The sequence below is a fragment of the Acipenser ruthenus genome, chromosome 31 (genome assembly GCF_902713425.1).
Source record: "Acipenser ruthenus chromosome 31, fAciRut3.2 maternal haplotype, whole genome shotgun sequence".
Taxonomy (NCBI): domain Eukaryota; kingdom Metazoa; phylum Chordata; class Actinopteri; order Acipenseriformes; family Acipenseridae; genus Acipenser; species Acipenser ruthenus.
The window spans coordinates 10,226,313-10,250,522 of record NC_081219.1 but is presented as its reverse complement, the minus strand read 5'-3'; the positions used below and the strand labels follow the sequence as shown (position 1 = coordinate 10,250,522).

The following is a 24,210-nucleotide window of genomic DNA, read 5'->3' as shown; positions in this document are numbered from 1 at the left end:
TTTATTTGAAAATCAGCTTCTTATGTGCTAAGGATGAGAGCATGGACCTGGCTGGTCCTATCATACTGTAGTTGTATTGATGTATATTTGAAGTATAATTGGAGTCTGATTGTTCTGCCTGGCTCAAGGAAGTGTGCAGCTGCAACATTGGAGCAGAATTACTCAAATTATTCATAGTTATGGTTTCTGTTTTTTATTTTATTTTTAAGGAGTGGCCAAAAAACTGTAATAACTCACACATGTTTCAATGTACTGTATATTTGTTTTGAGGTTGCAATGGATTTGGTACTTAATGCAATTACACTACATTTGTTTTTGACCAGCTGCATATAATGCGTGCCTGACTTAGCAGGGTCTTTCTGACAGGGCCTTGAGCGCTCTGTAAAAACAACACAATCTGCTGTTCTGAGATACTAAAATCCAAAGTTCATCAAATATTGATTATTCTCTTCCTGCCTTTAACTTTCTGCAAAACAACGGCTGAATAATGCAGTGCTCCATACTAAAATACAGAGTCCATCAGGTTTATTTGAATTCTATTTAAGCTTCCCTTGCACCAACACATTGATTGGGAAAGGTGTGAAAAAGTTTATAGATGTGGAATTCATACCTGTAATGTACTTTGATTCATTGCATAGATCTCATGTGTATGTCATGTAATCAGAGCTTTCGTTAACCTAGTCTGGTATATATATATATATATATATATATATATATATATATATATATATATATATATATATATATATATCCAGTATATACATAATCACTTTTAGAAAAGTGGGAGTAAGTACAGGTCTTAACTTAATAATTATATATACGGTATATATATGCACAAAATATAAGACTGCATTAGTATGGGAAGAAGATATAAGCTTCCCCAGTAGTAGTTTCTTTTAAAACAATCAGAATATTCCTGGACCCTTGGTTTTCAAATTTTAAAGAGAAAATACTCTTTTTAAATAGCGAGATGACAAAATCTAAAGTACTTGACGTATTGTAGTTCTTTAATGTTTCAGAACATAACCCTGTCTAGTCTGCTGCCTGTCTAAAACATTTCCCTTCTCCTGGCTTCTCCTGTTTAAAGTGCATTATTTATCTCTGGTCTGGTTCCACTGGGATCGGTAGTCTGTAAACTGAGTCGTGCTGGGTATAGGCTACTCCCACCCGTCTGTATGAGCTGAAACAGTGCCTTCACAACAGAGCTGCTATGTATCTGTTTCTGAAATAAGACCACCAGGGTCATTTTGTGCTGAGCAGACGACTCTCAGTAGACCCTTAAACAGACTCAACCTTTTAATCGCAACCATACCTTCATTCAGATCATTTCACTGCTGTTGTCACTGTCTCCTATTGCATTGCAAACAGCATTCTGCTAATACTGGCACAACACTGGAGTAAGATATTAAAAAGCTGGCTTCCCAACTGTGAGATCTGTGAGTCAATGGCAGGTGGTCCCATTTCCAAACACTGACACTAATCTACTAACTGAACACGGATTCCAGAAATAAGCACTCTACATCTGATCTGAGCAACATCCTAGATGCTATTTATTTATACACTCTGAAAATGTTGTCTTCTACAAATCAGTGGCTGGTAAAATGTAAATGTTTGCTACAACAACATTATTTGTGTAGTACTTTTGTGGTATGTCTGAAGTCTGAAGTACTGGTAGCGTGTTTTGTGGTATGCTTTTGTTCTCATACGGGTAGTATTCTGTCATAAGGAAAACCCCAAAACAATTTGATCCAATTCTTGGAAAAAAAATTTGGAAATACTAGAGTAATGTATATGAATTGTTTTCGAGGTACTGTTGCCATTTAAAGAAAATAACTTTGCACTTGACCTACAAATGTGAAAACAAATATGCTTTATCCAGTGATTTTTTGTAATGGTTTTGGACACATTTTAATGCTTGTTCATGCCTTTTGCATACAATCCTGTACATTATTTTCTGACTCTTTACCTTCACAATGAACCCTACCGTGTAATATACATGTTGTACATAAAGGTCCCCATTGTTCTGCCCTCAGCACTCACTAGATGGCAGCATTGTGTATCATGGCTCCCTCTAGTGGATTCTGAGTGCTGTTGCAATATTTGGCTGGTGACGTGTGCAAAGTAACCGTTAGATAAAAAATGATAAGCTACCTTAAATTCATCTAGGGAAGTTTTAAATCATAGATGTGTGTCTGTCTGTCTGAACTTGAATAAAAATGTCCCTCAAGTGGGTTGTTGTGGCAGCAATGCACAGTTGAAAGATTTAGTTTTAATTGGCCTGGACAGGAGGTCCATTTAAAAGTTAAAGCTCCAAACGGATTCAAGTAACATTGAGGGAAACCATTCGAAAAAGAAAAAAAACAAGGACAACAAAATAGTGCTACTCCACGTGGGCAAAACCATTAATGAGTTCAGAGAGACAGGAAGCAGCTATCAATATTTAAAAGAGAGATGGTGTGAACAGAGGAGACATTGTAGCAAGATTGAATGTTCTATTCATTGGTAACAGAGATTTGAAACTTGCCCGTGAAATGTATATCATTGTCAGTGGGAACGTGAATAGTGGTATGGTGTTTAGTCTTAAACGGTCGGTTGGGCAAAATCAGCAATTTAAAGTAACATCCACTTGACAGCTAAAATTGCTTTTAGCCGCGAAACATGCACTTTCTAAAACATATTACTGGAACTGCCTGGTAGTAGAACTATTATTAGAATGCCATTTTATCTCAGAGAGGTTAGTACGCCTATAAATAGTAGCTGTCAGTGAAGAACAAACACAAACATGCATAATGATTCTATGCATGATAGTACCATTCCAGAGAGACGGTCAAGTCTGTGGGCTTTAGGGTTATATACTGTATTGGTTGGACTTGTATGTTATTGTCTAAGTATTACATTCATTTCCATAATATACATAGTATATAGTTAAGAACAGGTCAAACAAAACCACTTAAAACTGACTGAAAAGTGAATTGCCCATACTACGGGGATTTGAAGCACTGTAAAAACACATTTTATGTCAAGAACTGAAAGAATAGACAGTAAGTGCTCAGCGAAGGAGAGAGCTGTGTATAGCATGTGTCGTCAAAGGAATGTGGTAAGCTGACGAGTACATATAAATAGCGATACTGTAGATTGTATAAAGCCTAATGAGAATATTTCCACTGACCTACTTTTGGTGGCAGCTAGATCTACATTAGATTATATTATCAGGGTTGAGATGTATTGAAGGGCAGGAGTGCCATTGTGAAAGGGGCTTTACATTGTGAGTTCATTTATATGTACAGTCTATTGGATGGGAATGAAATCCAAACAAGTGACTCATTCAATTACTGTCAACAACGTTTGTACGATTGAAAAGCATACAGTAGCGATTCATTCTGTTCTGTAGACCCATAACGTATACAACTGAACACATCCAATTGGTGTTTTTACTAGCAATAAGTCAAAATTATATACGTAATGTGATTTAGATTCTGCCCGTGTTCAGATGGTAGCTGTAGTAGTGGTTGGTTCCTACCAATTGCTAAGTTATCTTAGTTTTGTTGTCAAGCTATATATAAACATGTCACGTATATGACTTAGGCTGAATTCAAAGACTCCCGTTACTTCATGGGGATTGGTTCAAGAAACAATCCTACTGGATTGAGCATGAACTCGTGCGCAAAGTTCATTGGTGTTCTTTTTTATTAGGGAGGATGCTGGGTGATCAGTGGGTGTCGAAGTTGCACGTGGGTCGGGAAGGCGTTGCGGGTACAGTTACTCTCAAGCTGTAACCTGTACACACGGTGCACCATCTGTCAGTCCTTTAGCCTGCTGTGCGTTTGGCACCGTGTAAACGGACGTGATTTCTTTGTTTGTTTCTAAAAATATCCTGATATTTATACACACAGTGTCGTTTTTATTTGTGTTTTAGATTAATAGAGTATTCTATTAAACGGCACTTCAGGCAACTCACATGGACGTACAGTACCGGTATGTTAATGGTTTAGTTTCAGCACCCTAGCCGCTGGACAGAGACAGTTACTGTAGAGCCTATTGGCAAACAGTGGCAATAAAATGATTGCTGTGCATTCGTATCCTTATTCCTTTCGTCTGCAAATACACTTTATTTATAAAACTGGAATAATACACACGCCTTTGGGAAAATGTAATAGCAGCCTCCCCAACTGTGATTGTGCTCGAAAACGAGTTAGAAAACGAAAAAAAGCCTTTCTTACCATTACTCATTATTATTATTATTATTATTATTATTATTATTATTATTATTATTTATTTATTTATTTATTTATTTATTTATTTATTAGCAGACGCCCTTATGTAACACTTTAGTGGATATGTTCATTATGTCGAATATATTGTTTTTTGTTTTCTTCTTAGAAATAGGTCACGGAATGATCGGTGTTCTTTCCCACTTCAAGCATAGATCTTTAGTACTACTAAATGAATACAAATATAAATATAATAGCACAGTAAGAAGGATTACGATTGGGGGCACCACTTCTTGTAACATATCTTGTAACAATTGTAAGTCGCTCTGGATAAGGGAGTCTGCTAAGAAATAAAATATTAACAATAATAATAACGTAATACCTTATCGAACTACAAGGGGGCGATAGACTCCATATTTTACAAACTATGTTAACATCATTGCATAATAGAAGCGCAGCCACTGCAGAAACGTCTCTCGTTTTTTGTGGTGTAATGAAAAGGACATCACAAAAACCATGGCATAGTACTGGGCATATATTACCTGTCAGCTTTAAAATTGCTCGTAAATATGTATTTATGTATTTATTTATTTGCATATAGGACCATAATAAATAGTTCATTTGGGATCACAGTGGCCAATGAAATTGTGAAAAAAAAAATAGATTGTTATTTTTTGTACTTTTGTAATTTCACAGATCCCAGGTGGATATTAAATGAAAACTAAGCACTACTACTCATGCTCGTGTTATTTAACTATAGAAATATGTTACTATAAAATGAACTGTTGTCATTTATATAGGGATCATGTGTAGTATATGAAAACGATGTAAATATGTTTACAATTGTAAACGTGTAATTATTGTAGGCAACAAATAGGATACCGAATGATCTCAATGTGCTATGAGATGAATAAACACAGTGCGATCTTATCCACAATTATAATCAATATGGGTACATGTAGCAGACAGATAAACCCAACGTAAAATAATAAATCCATACATAAGAAGCATAATGGAGCTATATAAAATAATATTGCTTTCCATTGTTCGGCTCAGGATGCATTTGTGGTACAAAGTGTCACCTGACATAATTAGGCGGTCAGCATCCAATCAAGAACAACAACCTTACCTGCTCTTTGTAATTGCACAGAGGAATATCCCTCGGCAATAAAACCCAATGTAACAAGCCCGGGCGGAAACTCCCTAGTGGCAACAAAAGGTCGTTCTCGTAAGAAAAGCGAACCTGACATCACATCGCGCTGTTACATAGATCCTTAGTACCACCTCCCCCTTATCCATTCCCAACTGCCTGTAGTCACTTTCACACATTCTCAACTGCATAAGAGGCAGGGTCAGATCAAGGGGTTCGTTTCAAAAGAAAAAAAAGGCTAGCTTTAATTCAGTGGAGGGAAACGTACAACAGATTGTATTTCCTCCATCTATTATTGCAGGGCAGCCTCGCAGCGTACCTCAAGAAGGCTCTCTCTCACACGGCAGCATTGTCGGGCTTCTTTGGCTCCCTTGCAAAAAAAAAAGGCTCCTTCGATTAATTTGTTAACGATGTCCAAAGCGAGATCGTCCATGCCAGGGGCACTGGTGTTGCACCAAGCGTTTGCAAGCATCATGGGTCGCCAAAAGTATTCTTCTCTCGAATGTTTAGAATGAAGGTTTTTGTGAGAGCCAGAAAGCAGAGATGTCGGTGCCTTTACTCAAAATTGGGGTTGTGCTTAGCACTATGGCTATGATCACCAACTGGATGTCGCAGACCCTACCATCCCTGGTTGGGCTCAATACCACCAAGCTGACGGCAACGACGGGAAACTTAGACAGGAGCACGGGAGTAAGTTAAACACGGGTTCATTTTACCCTTCTTTTGTGGAACGGTTTGACAGATTCAAATGTTATTTTGCGTTTGTGTGTGCATGTGTATAGTCGAATGGTACGTTGCGTACTAATGTATAAAACTGCATAGAACGCCTATTGTTTGTAGCAATATTAACAGTGGTGCTAAATTTATCGACAAAAAAGTCTACTACAAGCAGTTGATATCTATGTAAATGGATGCATATCATCACATTGTTTCAGTTTAATAGTATGTTACATACAATATAATGTTATATCTGTTTTTTCCCCCAAAGAGTGAGATAAAAAAAATTCATGATTACGTTGATTATATTCTGTTGACTGGATGGTTTTTGAGATCTTTGTTTAAAACGCTGGCCCTTTAAAACAAGACAGAGCGCTGCAATCTCCGCGCAGGTGCACCTGGATTGGGTTTCAGAATGGTTTTGTTCAGTCATCTGTCATTTGGACTCCCCGAGAACGTGGATCGGGCTTTGCTGCAGTTTCAGGCTGTATAGCCCTCCAAACTGAAGCGGTACTTGTAAGAAGGGCACGGAAAGGGCACCCAGTCATAAAGATTGATTGCGTTCTGAGAAAGGCAGAACAAGGGCACGTTAAGCTTCCAATCTGGAGTTTGCCAGATTTAAAGACGCAGTGTCCTTTATTATATATTAATAATACTAATGATACATTGTTATAAGCTTTTTAATTAGATAAGCCAAGCTACTCGGGTATTCAAAGTTACTTACATTTGCAATGAACACGACGGGACTAAACAGCGCACTTCATTCACAAGCAGGTGCGGCGGGTCGTACAATCCTTCATTGTTGCTGTTGTAGGTTTGCAGTGACTCATTCCACTGTATATGAATGTAATCTCAAAATAGTTGTGGTCAGTCATTTTAACAATATTGTTTTACACTAAATCAGAAGCAATGTGATAGAATGGACATTGCAAATAAATATAACATACAAATACAAATAGATAGTTCAGTAAACACCATAAATAAATATAAATGTACAGCTAACAAAAAATGACAAGTGTTTATTCCTGCATTTATTACAGTTCTTATTTGACTTACAGTGGTTGTTTAATTATAGCGCTGGCTTTTAAAGAAATGAATAGTAATATACTTGTACTATATAATTCTAATCACCCCCATGATGCCATGATTTAGAAATAAACTTGTAAAAACGCTTGTAAACCTTAACATCCCCCTTAAACTCTCTGATCCAAGGAATTGACCCCGCTTTTCTGATGTTCAGGAATTTCCTAGTTATGTTACATTTGGAAGAAAAAAAAAACACTGACGGAATTTAATGTGAGCCAACTACAAGGTTGAGTGGATGCTTTGTAATTCCTTATATGGACTCAGTCATCAATATTGATTTTCCATTATGATGGAGAACTATCAAAGTACTCAATCCTCTGCAGAACTCACCCAAATCCCTTCTGAAAAGAATAGCTCCCAAGAAGAGCACAAGCGAGTGTAGCTGCCTGGAACCATATATCCTTCAGGGCTTGCATTTCCCATTCCGTATACTTATGTATTTCTCTGTGGATTTCTGCACTTTTACAATACCACAAAACAAAACCATGTAATGGGGTATTACTGAGCCAAAGCTCTTATGAAAAGACATGTGACTTGCAAGTTTTCTCACAGTTGCCTGCAAACTAGGTTCAGAAGAAAAGGATCCTGTTTAATATGGCCTTTAAAAATCCCACATGACTACATATTAAGATGCTTAGGTACTGTATGTCTTCCTCGATGTAGAGTATTTATCACGTTCAAATTACTGTACCTCCAAAAACAGTCACAGTTTGCAGGGCCTACTTGGAAGCAAGCATTCTCACTCAATTAAAGATACAAATAAGAAAAACAAAGTACCTAACATTAATGTTAAGACCTTAGGCAGGAAATTATTCATTGTCATAAAGCTGAAAAAGGATACAAGAAGATTTCCAAGCATTTGAGTATCCCAATTTCAACTATTGTTTCTATTATCAAGAAGTACAAGACTCATGGTACTGTCACAACGCTCCCTCAGTCTGGAAGAACGAAGGTTCTTTCACCAAGAACAAGTAGAAGAATTATGAAGAAGGTTAATAACAATCTGAGATTGACTGCCAAAGATATTCAACGTGAATTGGCTGCAATTGGGACTGGGGTTTCCATTTCAACCACAGGTCGAGTATTGCATGGTGAAGGTCTCAATGGTCGCAGGCCAAAGAAAAAGCTTTGGAAAACGTCACAAGGACAATCGCTTAAAGTTTGCAAAATGGCATTTTAATGATGGATAGGAGTTCTGGTCAAAGGTTTTGTGGAGCGATGAAACAAAAATCGAGCTATTTGGTCACGCTGATAGTCGTTACGTTTGGAGAAAGTCTAGTGAGGCGTTCAAAAAAAGAACACCATACCTGATGTCAAGCATGGAGGTGGTAATATCCTTCAATGGGGCTGTTTTTCCTCTAATAGCACAGGAAATGTAGTTCCAATACATGGTCAAATGGATTCCATATAATACCAAATGATATTGGCCAATCATCTGAAACCTTCCACTACAAAACTTGGTTTAAAGCGCAACTGGACGTTCCAACACAACAACGATCCAAAGCCCACATCAAAATCTACTTCAGAATGGTTAAAGAAGAATAAAATGAAGGTTCTGGAATGGCCTAGTCAAAGTCCCGATCTAAATCCAATTGAGAATCTTTGGTATGAATTGGAGAAGGCTGTGCACAAGAGAAGTCCTCGGAATTGGAATGAACTGGAACAATTTTGTGTTGAAAAATGGTCAAAAATCACTAAAGAATAAAGAATCATGCCAAAAGCTCATAGACAAATATCCTAATCATTTAAAAGAGGTTATTATTGCTAAAGGTGCCTCAACTAGCTATTAATTTAATTTTCCTTGTCAGGGTATGAATACTTTTGAATTAGCATTTTTTTTAGACCCTGAAAAGATCTATTTGCCATAACAATTGAATGAAAAAGCAAGCACAGGATACACAGCAAGCCTCCCTGGAGTACTGTTTGCACTGCTGTGAAAATGTTTGCTGAGATGAATGGTATCTTTGAGCATTTGAATGTATCAATGAATTGGAAGATGCTCATATTTTCTATATTGAATGTTTTTTTAACACGGTTCTGATAAAGAGGATGACAGAAACACATTTAAAATGTCTTATAGTTCTTCATCCTGTACTGTATATAATTTACAGCTGCGTTAGATTCCTACAATATGATTTATTTCTGAGCTTTACAACTTCACCCCAGTATTCAAACCACGTCCACCTTTTTAATTTAAGCCCTGAGTGGCTCAGAGCCATAACCAAATTATGGAAATGGATCATACTGATTGATCACAGGTGAAAAAATCTATTGTGATTTTATATGCACGCACACTGGTGGGACAATAGGACAATTCGGTGATTTACAGCACTGGCATGCCAGCTGTACATATACTGTAGTTAGTTATAGTTATAGTATATTGTGTCATGAATATTTTATAAGTGATAGTCAATATTATTTTTGCTTTGAATTCTGAGAAGCTGTTTAGTGGGTTCACAATGGCAGGTCTTGAATTTATGAAGGTTATTTTTAGATACCGAAGTCTTAATTCAAGAAGACATTATTATTATTATTATTATTATTATTATTATTATTATTATTATTATTATTATTATTATTGTTATTAGTAGTAGTCGTAGTAGTCGTAGTAGTATCAGGTCAATGTGACCATATGGGTCGGTACAAACCCCCAGATGGTTCTTCACGTAATCATACATGATCGTCTCATGCAAGTTATTTAAGTGTATTTAGAAATGATTGCAGTTTACATCTAAACTAAGGTTTGGCAATGCACTACTTTAAGACACAAACAAAATGTGATGTAATACAAACATCACGACTTAAAAAATTGTCTAATTCCTTGTTGATTCGTTTTTAAATAATAATTGTTTGTCTCTTCTTTGTCCCTTCATCACTCATCCTTTCGCTCACATTTTGCATTTGCCTGTTTGTTTGCTTTTCATTTTTGTTTTCCTCTCATCTTTGCAATCCTTTTTGCACGCCATGCTTTGCCCCCATCTCCTGGCACCACCATCCTCTCTCACGTCCCCTCCTTCTCTGTGCCACTTGCCACTAGGTGTTGCCAGCTAATCCAGAGGAGTCCTGGCAGGTGTACAGCTCAGCCCAGGACAGCGAGGGCAGATGTATCTGCACAGTGGTGGCGCCCCAGCAGGCGATGTGTTCACGTGATGCCAGGACCAAGCAGCTGAGACAGCTTCTGGAAAAAGTAATCAAGCCAACGCCACACCTTCCTCTAGGGAGAGAGGGATTCACTTCATAGCTCCCTTTGCAAATTACCTCATTTGTTTTTCCCAGAAGTTTGAAGCTTGATCACACATACTGAAACGTTTACACCATACAGAACACTGATAGAAAATATTCTTGTATATTTGTTGCACTGCATAGATGACTGAAAGTCTGTCTCTGAACAGCTGAAATTATACCATATTGCTTGCTTCCAATGCAAGATTTTAAACCACAGGATTGTTGTGTCCTTCATAAATTAAAGCCATTTTTCATGTGAAGTTTTTTCAGGGATGAACAAAACATTATAATATAATGTCAAATATTGTATTTTTATCTCTTTTTTTGTCACTAGTAGCCAAATGTATTTACGCCAATGATTTATATCCTAGGTCTATTTCCACTCTCACTGTATCAAAAAAACTGAGTACAGCGAAGATACATCTAGATTTGCATTGTATGTATAATTGTACCTAAACTAAAAGTGTGTTCATACCTTTGAATTAGCATACTTGTTAACTAACCATTTTGTTAAAACTGTAAAATCCAATCATCAAATACTAACAGCATTTACAATGCAGTCCTGATAGCCAGCTCAGTATGATATGTTCCCAGAAATGTTTTGCTGAAAGGTTTATGAACATAATTGGCAATGGGAAAGCATGCTGAGTGTTTTAGTGCAATGAAATATCAGCAGCTTAAGTGCCAGTCCAAAATAGTTTCTTCTTTGGCCTTAGCCACCTATTGTTAAAAAATTATCTTTCACAATATTGATCCACTTGCACCAATGATTTCCCACAAGCATGCTGCGTTCTGGGCTAGAGTACTTTTGCATTGCTTTTAAAGCTGCAGTCCGACACAGATTTTCAGCTTTATACTACAATAAAATTCCTTGGTGAGTGTTTACTATATTCTTCCATGGTTTATACATCATTGCACTGTACTGTACCAGAATGTATGGTGTTGACATTCCAGTTCGTTTACATTCCCTAAAGGGAGTTTCGTTTGCCTTTTGAAGTTTTCTTGCCACTCAGTAAACAGGCATGCTCCTGCTCAGCTCAGCAAAGCAAAACAAAACGGAATTGCCTGTTTATCCCAGAAAAATGCTACATATCCGATATTTTATAGGTTCATAAACTACTGAACTTCTTAAATATGTATACAATATATATTTTGAAAAAATGGTGCATTTTAACTTCAAATGAAAAAGAACAACTATATTAAAATTTAGAGGAAAATGGTAAATGTTTTCTTTTGTTGGTGTTATCCTGAAAACAATGTTTAGTTTAGTTTAGTTTAGTTTAGTTTAGTGTTATTCATTTCCAATGAGGCACTGTATGTATGGCGAACTCATACATACAGTGGATTAAAGTCATGCTGATAGCTTTCATTTTGTATTTAAGACACAGTCAGGGATGTACTGTATGTTACTAACTCACACATTATGTTCTTTCTTTTCAGGTGCAAAACATGACACAGTCCATCGAGGTCCTAGACCGACGGACCCAGAGGGATCTACAGTACGTAGAGAAGATGGAGACCCAGATGCGAGGTTTAGAATCCAGGTTTAAGCAGGTGGAGGAAAACCACAAGCAGCAACTGGCTAGACAATATAAGGTGAGAGAAGTGATCTAAAATCTTCTTAATACTGTAAACCAATTCTGAGTTCCGTCAGTACCCATTTCCCCCAAAACGCCAGCTGAACAAGCCAGTGTACATGAGCTGGTGTCGTGAGCTACTCCTGTTCATCTGTCTTCAGCAACCCTTTACCTACTTGATCTCCCCAAAAATGAACCAAAGTCAAAGTATTTAGACCATAGTTTGCGTGTGCTATAGATGCAATTATAATGTTATAAACAAATCAATAACCAAGGCTTTATAATCATGTTTCTTTCCTTATTATTAGTCTGATCATTATTCTGATTTTTTTTTCAATACTTCAATTTCGTTATTACAATACAACACTATAATTTAAAAGAATACAGATTCCTGGCTCCTTGAAAGGTTCTTTCTAGTGGGCTGGCTGCAATTAGACCATGTGTAGCTGAGCTGGTATAGCACCTAATGCAGTTAGGTACAAAAAACACCAAGAAAAAAAATAAAGCAAATACCTTAAATATATTCAACATAGCGATAGTAGCAACAGTGGTAATCGATAAGAAATGGATTTTAAAGCCTTGGTTATCACTCAGTGAAAGTCATTTCAAACTGTAGTTACAGTCTGCAGGTATCTAACTATAGAAAATACATTTCAGCTAGCTGTCGAATTAAACTTGTCACATTTTTGTACCATATGCAGTTGTTTATCAGATAGACAGCAACTGATCAAAATAATACCAATACAAACACATACAATAGTAAGCTATAGAATTAAATCAGTAACACTTTGCCGCAAATTCATAATGAATTCCGACTGAATACCACAGGAATAACACCTGCATATCTTGTGCACTTCCTCTGAGTTCTGAAGTAATTCATTTTGAATTCAGCCCTGTTAATTCATGTGGATTTAATTACCCGCATTCATTCAATGTTACTTTGTAACAAATTATATTGATCACATGCATAAGGCATGCATTCATACACCCATCAGAGGATTGTGAGGTGTTAATTCATGCATGAAGTTAACCCAAAGATTGAAATTAATTGAACAGTCTTAAACGGCCTGGCACAAACAAGGTCCATGTTCAAATGGACCAGAAGAGCCACAGGAGAGGACACATAGTTATATTGGCAGCAGGACATTGCATATTCACATGGGATTGACATGTAGAGAGTAAATACGACTTTGTGTCCTATTTTCCAAGGCTGCTCTTTGCAGCCATGCATTAGTGAAAAGGTCATTATTCCTAGTGGGAAGCTCTTTATGAGGGAGTATTCTCAAAGGGGGAAAGGGTTGTGCTGGGCATGAAAGTCACGTGGTAAGACCATTATGTAGTTCTGCACAGAAGGTAAGACTTCTGCGATGTCCCGTTCCCCTGGAGCTCCTAAGAGCTGTTTGCTTAGAAAGCATGTTAAAGCTACAGTCAGTAGCTTGCTGATTTATATTTCTGAATGGGAGTATTTTTGAAAAGTGTAGTATCAGCATAGGTCTACACTTGCCCTCCCCCCCCCCACCCCCTTGTAAAAAAAAAAAGAAATGTTTTACTTAATGCAGATGACATATTTTGTATTTCTTTGTATACTGAATTGTAATTGCATATTTAAAAAAATACTAATCTTTTAGACTGTAAAATGACTAATACAAAGCATAGAGATGTGCAAAAACATGGATATTGCTTACATTTTTAAAGCACAAAGTGCTACTTGGCGGCTAAATATTGTAATTGCACTGCTATTTTTAAAGAGAATGTCAATGCTTTTTCGCAGTGGTGGCACCAGACCCCACAAAAGAAAACAAAAACATCATTAGGTTTTCAGTTTTTTGTGTTGCCTTTATCCATCTACAGAGACTGAGGTCATTATTTGAGTACAGAATACAGTTTACAGCATCAAAGCTGATTTAGTTTACAACATACATGGTTTGAAATATTAAAATCTGAACCATCCAGCTTCTGAACAGTCCTTAGTATCTAAATGATGAATAGATTGTGTCTAAAATTGCAAACAGAATACCATTTTTTAATGTTTTCATTCCAATTAAAGTAATATATTAAAAACAATATATTTTTGAAGGTAAATACCTAACATTTTTAAGTCAACATTTTGTCTGTCAAAAAAACGGGAAAGAGTACAAGGTAATCACTAGAACTGGAGTTTAATCTTTTACGGCAAAATGCAAAAGTTGAATTCTCCTTTTCACAAAGGATGGTGAAAATCATAATTTTTCTAAAGATGCTGAAAAATATGGCCAATACTGTCTTCTTTTTTTTCAACAAAATATGCCAGTGTTTGTCTGTACATGGATACATGACCACACTTTGAACACGGGTATAACAAACACCCCTGGTTTTCTGCACATCTCTACACAGCATTGTATATTATTATTATGATCTGAATGTGTTTGCATGTTATATATCTCACACTTGCTGATTTAATCCCGCTGCTATGATATAATGTGAAATGATGTGCATTTGGGAATGCACTGACATGTTACCCATTGCTGAATGTGATGTTTATTAGATAGGTTAGTGAGCTAGCTCCTCAACAGTATCTCATTTTCTTGCTTACAGGGCTAACTTTAAGAAATTTTATCAAAGCTGCAGTGACTGAAGATGCAGGTCAATCCATTGTAACCATGAACTGGGCCTCAGAGTTTTTGCACCATGCAGTTTATTTCAAATTAGCACCTTTAAAACTAAGGAACCTGACCAGTGATGAGAACTTCCTGCATGTAATTGTAGAAGCATTCCATGAATAGTTTGACCTCTTTTTTTAATTTTTTTAATTTTTTTTTATGTCAATGCATATTTGATTATGAAAGAAAAAAAACAAACAAACAAAAAAAAAAAAACTTTGTTGTATGTTATCTGAAGCATGTACCCTAAGATGTTGCATTTTAAAACATGATAAATAAAGACCTTTCCCAATTGTTTTTGGTGTACTGAAGACTGTTTGATACTGCTTGCTATATGTATATTTTATATAATACAACATCTGGGCTTAATGATTTTGATAGTGATAGGCACACAGTGCATTCACCTTAGGGAGTCAGAGAGGCAGGGAGCAAGACAGGGTGTTGTAGATTTTTGCATGCATGGCACTGAACCCAGCTTATTTTAACCTTTCAGGCAATAAAAACGAAAATGGAGGAACTTAGGCCTTTGATACCAGTGTTGGAGGAGTACAAAGCCGATGCAAAATTGGTAATGCAGTTTAAAGAGGAAGTCCAGAATCTGACGTCAGTTCTTAACGAACTCCAGGAGGAGATTGGCGCCTATGACTACGAGGAACTTCAGAACAGAGTGTCAAATCTTGAAGAAAGGCTCCGTGCATGCATGCAAAAATTAGGTAGGCTCAGAAAAAAAACACTGACTGCTCAAAGGGTGAGTGGTCAGTTTGCGGTTAGCCCTGGTCAAGAAGACAGCCCCACACCCCCTGACCCCTCCCTTACATTTAATGTTGTTAGCTTGGCATGCTGGGTAGCTATAGGTTTTTAACAACAATCCCACACATTCAAGGCTCACACAACATCTGCACAATACAAAAAAACTAACTGAAAAAACTGACATAGATTAGACATGTGACCACCTGGTGGCGCTGTTTGCCAAGTTAAAATCCCAGTTAAAGAAAGTGCAGTTACAAAACTTGGCAACCAGTGGCACTGTTTGCTAAATGAAAATCAAAGTAAATGTATTCATAACATTCTGCTATACAAAAAAAAAATCCCCTGTATCAACCATAATGTACATTTTTTCCCCCCTTGCATACCTATAGCAGAGCTCTGACTTAAGAAATGGCCCTTGCTTTCCAATGCCTCTAAAGATGTACAGAGAAAAATGAGCTTGTCTGTAATTTTGTAAGGAGCCAGACTGAGAAATCTGACTCCCTTAAAGATGTAATTAACGGGCAGGCTGTCCCCTCAGCCAATGACTAGGACACCCAGAGGAGTGATTGCAAATAAAATAAAGACCAAGTCCTGCCTTTTGAAACCTCAGATCAATATCCTGTCCCTTTTGGATTTATCCAAGTGCATATACAATAGAGTTACAGGCACTCTTAAAATTAGAATTGATAATACAGAAGTAAATTCAAATGCCATTCTCATCTTTCAAGGGTTCATATATCTGAGAAAGTTTCTGTTTTTATTGGCTTTTCCTGTTATCGAAACAGTCTAAAATAAACCGTAATTGAAACGCAGAAAGAGCATTTTAACATTGCCGCTGGTTTGACATGGACAGCTCGGCATTCCAACACGCGAGCGATTGCTTATCATAAATGCATCGGCCTCTAGAAAATGAGATGTCGTAGTTGAGGTAGTTTATCAATGTGTCTAGGGACCTGCAAGGACAGATTTTGAAAGAACAGTGACAGGACAAATGCCTATTAACCTCGCAGGCTGGCAAACCGTTACCTGTGTACTTTAGACATGTATTAACTTGTCTGATGCTGGTGGGTTAATACCTGCCAATAGAGGGAATAATTACATTATACTATATATACTGAAGACCACAATAGGATACTAAATGCAATTAGCTAGCTTGCATGGCAACACTTTAAAAACTCTGGTCAGTCTGTATGATTAAGAGTTGAAGTAAGGCTCATTTGAATACTGAATGTGTGAAATAAACCCTTAACAGATCACTATATCATTGGATTTCAACAGAACATTTTTTTTCAGTTGGTACCATATATAATACTTTGCATACAGTATACACAGACACACTACTGGACATTATACAGATAGGGATGCTCTAAAAATCAAATCTAAAAGTGAGATGCGGTTTAAGGAAACTGCTTTGAATAATCTCTATACTGCATGAGCCACTTATGGTATGTTATATAATTGTCATCCACTATACAGTGCGTAGGCCTTGACTAGATGCGCAGTCATCTATGCTATTGTTGAGCCTCATATGATTCTCAGTCTGGAGCGATCATCTTTCAGGCTACATGTCTGTCTTCTGTGAACTTTAAATATAAATCTGCAGTTAATCCGTAAAAGCATTCTGTTCATTTGGAAACACTTGTTTGACTGTTTTTAAGCAGACACCATTTAACAAATTGCCTCGATAAGCCTCTTAAAAGCTTATTCGAGTGACAAATAAAACAATAATTTATGTGTTTAGAGGTGTAAAATAATTTCTACTGAGCTGAACAATTGAATTCATCATTGTTACTTTTCCATAATCATTTTTTTCTGTTTATTTTCTTTCATCAGCATGCATTCTGTCACTCGTCCCTTTGGGATATTAATTAAGACTTACCTTGGTATCAGTTCTGAGTCAATATAAGTAATTGGTGAGCATACAAACAAGCCCTGAATGCAAGCAGCAGATTGTATGAAAATGCAGCACTTTAATTTCACCTCTTGGCTTGTGGCTAACATGCTGGCTGGCATGTTTTCCTTTGGGGAGAGGCTTTAATGATCTTGATTGGTTCACGACACCTCCCCCTGAGAGTTAATGGATTTGATTGGTTCATCTTTCACAATTTAGCACAGTTACTGGCAGCCATTCCTTTTGGCACTAACAAAATATTGTCACTTTACCAAAAAAAATAAAAAATAAATAAATAAATAAATAAATAAATAAATAAATAAATAAATAATAATAATAATAATAATAGCTCTTGCCTTCTCCAGTTCACTTTACTAGTGTAGTATTTTCTCTTAATTTTATTTATTTTATCTCTTTTGTGTTTTTTTCTTTATATTTTCTTGGTGCTAATCAAGGATTCTTAAATAAAAAGACCCCCCCCCCCCATCTCCCCCATTGGCCATGACAGATGACTGTGAATCTACAGCTTAAGAAACCAATCAATAATGAACAAGAGCAGGGTTTACATGTCTACCTAGTGAATTGATTACCTTTCACAAAAGTCTGAATGTCATCATTCAAATACATTTACCTTATAAATCAAATGCTAATCAAGAGATATTTGAGATGTTAGTCTCAATATTTTGGTTATGAAAGAACAGAGACAGATTTCTTAAGACTTTGGAACTCCCTTTAAAAATATTACAGATAAAGTGGTTTCTTCGTTAACCAACATTTATGACAAGGATAGAGGATAGCACTGCATTCACAGAGTCTGTTAACTCGTTGTTATTGTTCACATGTAACACATCCACCTGAAGTCCAGCGAAAAATGTTTTGTGAAATAAGCTGGCGCCTATTTTCAGGAATTTCAAAAACATAACCAAATAATACTGTTTGGCTCAAATAGGCGTTTTGATTGTTTTATTCTAGCAAAGCCCATACACCCACACACGCCTCCTAAAATAATTTTCTTCTGGTGCTGCCAGAAAATTAGGAGGTGATGCAAGTTACTTCGCTCCAGCAGACGACCGCACACAGAATGATTTCATTCCATTGCAACCCACATGTGGGTCCACACAATACAGCATCAGAAGCAGCACCATACAGTAACTCATTCTGCATCAATGAGCAAGACACAAAAAGAATAATTGAATTGCTGTGTTTATAAAAGGGAGATTGGGGAAGCCAGTCACCCATTCAGAATTCATTTTTAATGACAATTTAGAGAGATCTGGGGGGGGGGGGTTCCACAACTACACAAAAGAATTCGATGCAGTTGGTGCCCTAATAATACCATTGGCCACTTCCTACTCAGTTTCATTATTGCATTTTGCAAGCTATTTCATCCTAATCCATAAAGTCAAAGAACACACAGTCACATTGTTGGTTTGTGCTTTTCTGTAAAGTTTCGATAGCAGGGAGAACTGCAGGAGATGAAATGACTCCGCTGCTAAGAGAAGCGAGAGCTTGAAAGAGATTATGAATCACCCAAAGTCTATTTGGCATTCCAAATGTAAAGACAACAACGCTTTGAATATTAGCTTGAAACAACAGATGCAGGCGTAATAAAAAGAGAGATGAGGACAGAACTCAAAGGAATAGCAGCCCGTTTTGGAAACAAGTAAAGGTTGTGGGAGGTGGATAACATATCTAAGATAAAAAAAAAATCTGTTAATATTGTACCTTTGTTTAAATATTTCTAATCAAAGGTAAACTGTAACAACCTAAATGGGATGGATTTGTTTTATTTGAAACTAGAATGTATCGATACTGAAACTTTTTAAATGCTTCTTTAAAAAGGTGATCTAAGTAGAGTTTTGACTTTAGTCTTCATGTTCTGACATGTACTAGTGAAGTGAGGAGAAAGATTAGAATTGGTAGGAGGCTGTCACTTAGCAAGCCCCTGTTACAGAAATGGATAGCTCCCTGATTAGCCCTGGTGTGGCCAAACATGCATTCCAAACGCTGTCTACTAGTTCTGCATGAACACCTCCGGAACAGCTGTGTTGAACACTTGCTAAATCTGGGTATCTGTCTTGACAAGTGTGAGCAGTGTTCAGATTGTTTTCTGCAATGATCCAAGGCTGAATTGCAAGTCCCCAATGCTACTCACAGCATGTCTCCTGCATTGAAAAAAAAGAACATTTCTTTCCAATAACACTGACAATGCTATACAGTATTATATGTATTTTAACTTTAACTTTGTATTTCAAATTGACATCAAGCAACAAACTGAATCTTCATTGATAAAATTAATAAATACCAGGACATCTAATGATAATTACTAAATACAGTAAATGAGCAAACTTTATGATGGCATGGCATAGTGCAAAACATATAATATATTTTAAATGAATGGCGTAATAATTGATCAAACAATATATAACAAGCTATATATATATATATATATATATATATATATATATATATATATATATATATATATATATATAAGCATTCTATGATGATTCATTAATGTTTGATGTTTTTTCATGTACCTTATTGACAGATAGATGCAGTTAGATGGTTATAGATATAGATACAAAGATAGGTGTGTCAATATCATTAAGATGTATTTGCAAGGACACTACCAAACTTTGTTCCACACTTGCAGCTTGCGGCAAATTGACAGGAATAAGCGACCCTGTTACAATAAAAGCATCTGGATCAAGGTTTGGATCGTGGATGACTGACCCCCTGGCTCCAGAAGGCGATAACCGGGTAAGTCTTGTTGCTAATAAAAATAATGGAAATGTTTTTGCAACATGCTTGTACTTTGTAATGTACCATTGGTTCTGCTCAAGCACACTTCGAAACCCTGAATGACCTTATTAGACACATTAGTTCTCGTATAGCTTCATTTTGTGGTGGAGTCTAGTGTTATGAGGATAAATGTTGTGTTTTACCAGCAAACAAAGAGCAAAGTGCCATATTAATCATCATATCAAAAGCTGTAGTGACTAGGTGGTTAATCCTGCTTTTCAGCATATTACAGATTAAGGGATGTGGAAATTGCAATAAAGGCTGCATTAATATGCAAAAAAAACTATAATAAATATGGTGTGGCTTTTCTCCAGCATGTGTAAAGAGCTTTCAATATTTACCCATTAAAATTGATTGAAAGTCTAATATCTGCTGGGACACATGCAATTGCTAATACTCTAGATCGAAGTCCTTTAGGATTGTTTTATTTGAAGGGAAAGGTTATGGCGGCAAAACATAAGACTAGGTATTTTGGCATTCAGTAATGGCATTCAATAATTTAAACTTGTCATCTCAAAAGTAGAACCCTCATGTCACTGCACTGGTAATGTATACACTGTGCATATAGTTTGTATAGGGGATTTTTTTTTTTAAAGCTGTATTTTCTACAACTACAAGAGGTTTTAATTGGATTTGATTCATATGAAGAAGAAAAAAATAATAATTCCCTGAGTAGAATTCTAAAGATATCAAACTCATTAGCATGCATACAACATCTTTGAAAGGCACTGCTAAAAATTGTGAAGAAACCCATCTCTAGCTGAAACCGAAGCAATGGGGGGTGGGGGGGGTAGGCATCCAAGAAATTGTATAATTTATTAAAATTGTGCCACAAATGCATTATTCATTACCAAAGGGGATTCAGCCTTCATCAACCGCAGATCAATTACAACCAAAAACCACAAGGAAAGAAGCGCTAGTTGTATGTTGAGATAACTGTGTTATCATTGCAATGTCTTGTTCTAAAAAGTCTGTTGATGGTTGTAATTGTTATCATTTTCTATGGGGCACGGTGAATAGGTGTGTAGTTATGAGCTTCATGTGGTTTTCATAATACGCCAAATAGGTAAAAGCGTGTTTTTTTTGCATTTTTGAGGATGTAATAATGTTACATTAAAAATGATGGATAATACTGTTCACATGTGCATTAAATCTGTATGGAAGTGTAGCTATTGCCTGGTCAATAGACCATTTGCTTAAAGGGCTCTCAATAAATCAGGGGGTAGCAGCAAGGGCAGAAGAGGGGGATACAATGAGTTATGACTGAATATTAACACTAGGAAAGGCAGGCAACTGGGTGATAACCTTGTGTGAACTCCTGTTTATTTATTTATTTATTTAGCAGACGCCTTTATCCAAGGCGACTTACAGAGACTAGGGTAAGTGAACTATGCATCAGCTGCAGAGTCACTTACAATTACGTCTCACCCAAAAGACGGAGCACAAGGAGGTTAAGTGACTTGCTCAGGGTCACACAATGAGTCAGTGGCTGAGGTGGGATTTGAATCAGGGACCTCCTGGTTACAAGCCCTTTTCTTTAACCACTGGACCACACAGCCTCCTGTACAATATACTCCTGCTGAAAGAATGAATGGGTGTACCTTGTTTGTTTATTCAAACGCCAGACACCGTGATTATTGTATTTTTGTTTTCAATGCAGGTTTGGTACATGGATGGCTACCACAACAACCGTTTTGTGCGGGAGTACAAGTCCATAGCTGACTTCATGAACACGGACAACTTCACCTCCCACCGCCTCCCCCACCCTTGGTCTGGCACTGGCCAGGTGGTCTACAACGGCTCCATCTACTTCAACAAGTTCCAAAGCCACATCATCATCAAGTTCGACTTCAAGACCTCGTCTATCAGCAAGACACGCACCCTGGACTACGCTGGCTACAACAACATGTACCACTATGCCTGGGGCGGCCACTCGGACATCGATCTCATGGTGGATGAGGGGGGCCTGTGGGCAGTCTATGCCACAAACCAGAATGCCGGGAACATCGTCATTAGCAAGCTAGACCCCAACACCCTTCAGGTCCTGCAGAGCTGGGCAACAAACCACCCCAAACGGAGCGCTGGAGAGGCCTTTATGATCTGTGGCACCCTCTATGTCACCAATGGCTACTCAGGAGGAACCAAGGTCTACTATGCCTTCCAAACCAACACCTCCACCTACGAATACATTGATATCCCTTTCCAAAACAAGTACTCCCATATCTCTATGCTGGACTACAATCCCAAGGACAGGGCACTGTATGCATGGAACAACGGACACCAGGTGCTCTATAATGTTACCCTGTTCCATGTCATCAGGTCTGATGAGTTGTAGTCCATCCAAAGACCTTCTTCTATATATAGCGCATTGCTTCATGTAGGGGAAACGCTATGAAGGAGTTTAAAAACATAGCTTAAGACAGCTGTCAAAAAGGTCATACCTTTTTTTAAAAGAAATAAAGAACTGTGTTTCTGAAGCAGTACCTCTACTTTTCCTGTGCATTGTGCATCATCACACGCCCATCATCGGACTTGAGACTCATGTTATCAAGATGGGACGCAGCTGGAACTGCACTTAGAGGAAAACAAGACGTATATATTTAAGACGTAGCAATTAAAGCCCACCAACTAAAGAAATGAAGGCAATGACTGTTGGAAACACCTTGTTATAAGTATTTTATATTTTTTTTTGCGTGTGTGAAACTTTACTTAAACTCTTGGTTTCTTCATTAATTTTGCATGAGGATTTTATAACACCATGGTCAGCTTTACTGGATGTTCTTTACTATCTGATGCTGTAAAAGTAAAACATGTAAAAAGAAAAAAGGGGGGGGGGGGTGCTAGTCCATATCTTGCAAGACTAACTTTTTGTTTTGTCTTTTTGTTTGCTTTTTATGTTCTTATATCACATTGCTGTTAGTGTTGCTATAACTGTGTTGTATGTCTTTGTTAGGTCAGACTGTGGCAAAATAATCTAGCTTATATCTTTCCTGTCTAGTGAAAAATGTCACGCGAGAACTTATCAAATAATGTATTAACGAGACAATGTTTCGACTTTCTGGATTCTTTCTGGAAGGATGTTATTTAATGTTCTTTAGCAGAGATACCTGGTGGCAACTTGGTCTGTTCAGCTTACATGAATATGTATTGTATCTGCGATGAGGTAGTTTGTATTAATAAATGAAAGTTTTGGTTCCATAAATATGTGCCTGCGTCCCTTTGAAATTAAAAGTTATGAATCAGTGGTACTTAAAGAGTAATTTATACGTCTCCACGTGTTGCTACAACTGTTTAAATAACGTACCTGTAATTTTTCTTTTCATCGTTAACATCCTGACAATCTTTTACACTTTATATCAATCAATCAATCAATTTCTATTTTATTTTATAGTGGACCACCATCACAAAGAGCTTTACAAGCTGCAGTAACAAGAAATTCCATGATACTTTAAATACAGGGAAATGCATAATACATGCTTTACATTAAAAAAAAACTAACAAAAAAAAATGCATAATACATGATAGTAGCATAATACATGAAACAGTAGCAGCAACACAGTAGCAAATAGCAGATATCAGGCTTAAAGAGCATGGAAAGCAAGAGAGAACCGGTGGGTCTTGAGAGCTGATTTAAGCGAGCGGCGGTGGGAGCATCACGCACCAAAGAGTCGAGTAGTTGCAGTAGTCAAGTCGAGAGGAGACAAATGCATGACAAAGTATCTCCACATCCAGGAGGGAAAGGTAGGGACGGACTTTGGAGATGTTTCGAAGATGGTAGAAGGAAGATTTGACCAGAGGAGAACAGAGGAGATGTGGGCATCAAAGGAGAGGTTGCTGTCAAGAAGTACATCAAGGCTTCGTACTGCGGGGGAAGGCAGCAGCAGACAGTTTCCAAGGTTCAGGGCAGCTATGTCTGTTTCAAAGCTCTTTTCAAAATGTCTGCTCTAGTGCACAGACAGTTTCCGAGGTTCGGGGCAGGTGTGTCTGTTTCAAAGCTCTTTCCAAAATGTCTGCTCTAGTGCACTGATAGTGTAAGGATAACGTTCTTGGGTAACTTTATCCAGCCTAGTCAATCATGTTCTATCCACAGTTGCATAGGGTATGGACTGAACAACAGTGCTATCACTGGGTCATATTTTGACTCATACAAATACATTTT

The 24,210-nt window shown here is 37.2% G+C and overlaps 1 protein-coding gene across 2 annotated transcripts in view; it reads left to right on the top strand.

Annotated features, from left to right (window-relative positions):
• Positions 1-23,253, top strand: part of LOC117396976 (noelin) — a 28,956-nt gene extending 5,703 nt beyond the window's left edge. Inside the window, exons 1-6 of one of the 2 annotated variants that reach the window (XM_059005464.1) lie at positions 5,497-6,051; positions 10,202-10,351; positions 11,830-11,985; positions 15,099-15,318; positions 19,903-20,009; positions 21,712-23,253. In XM_059005464.1, coding sequence (XP_058861447.1) covers positions 5,905-6,051; positions 10,202-10,351; positions 11,830-11,985; positions 15,099-15,318; positions 19,903-20,009; positions 21,712-22,386 — 1,455 coding nt within the window. In that variant the 5' untranslated portion in view covers positions 5,497-5,904 and the 3' untranslated portion in view covers positions 22,387-23,253. Of the gene's footprint in view, positions 1-5,496; positions 6,052-10,201; positions 10,352-11,829; positions 11,986-15,098; positions 15,319-19,902; positions 20,010-21,711 lie in introns of those variants that run through there. The other variant, XM_034909207.2, reaches the window with a different exon arrangement.
• The last annotated feature ends 957 nt before the right edge of the window (positions 23,254-24,210 follow it).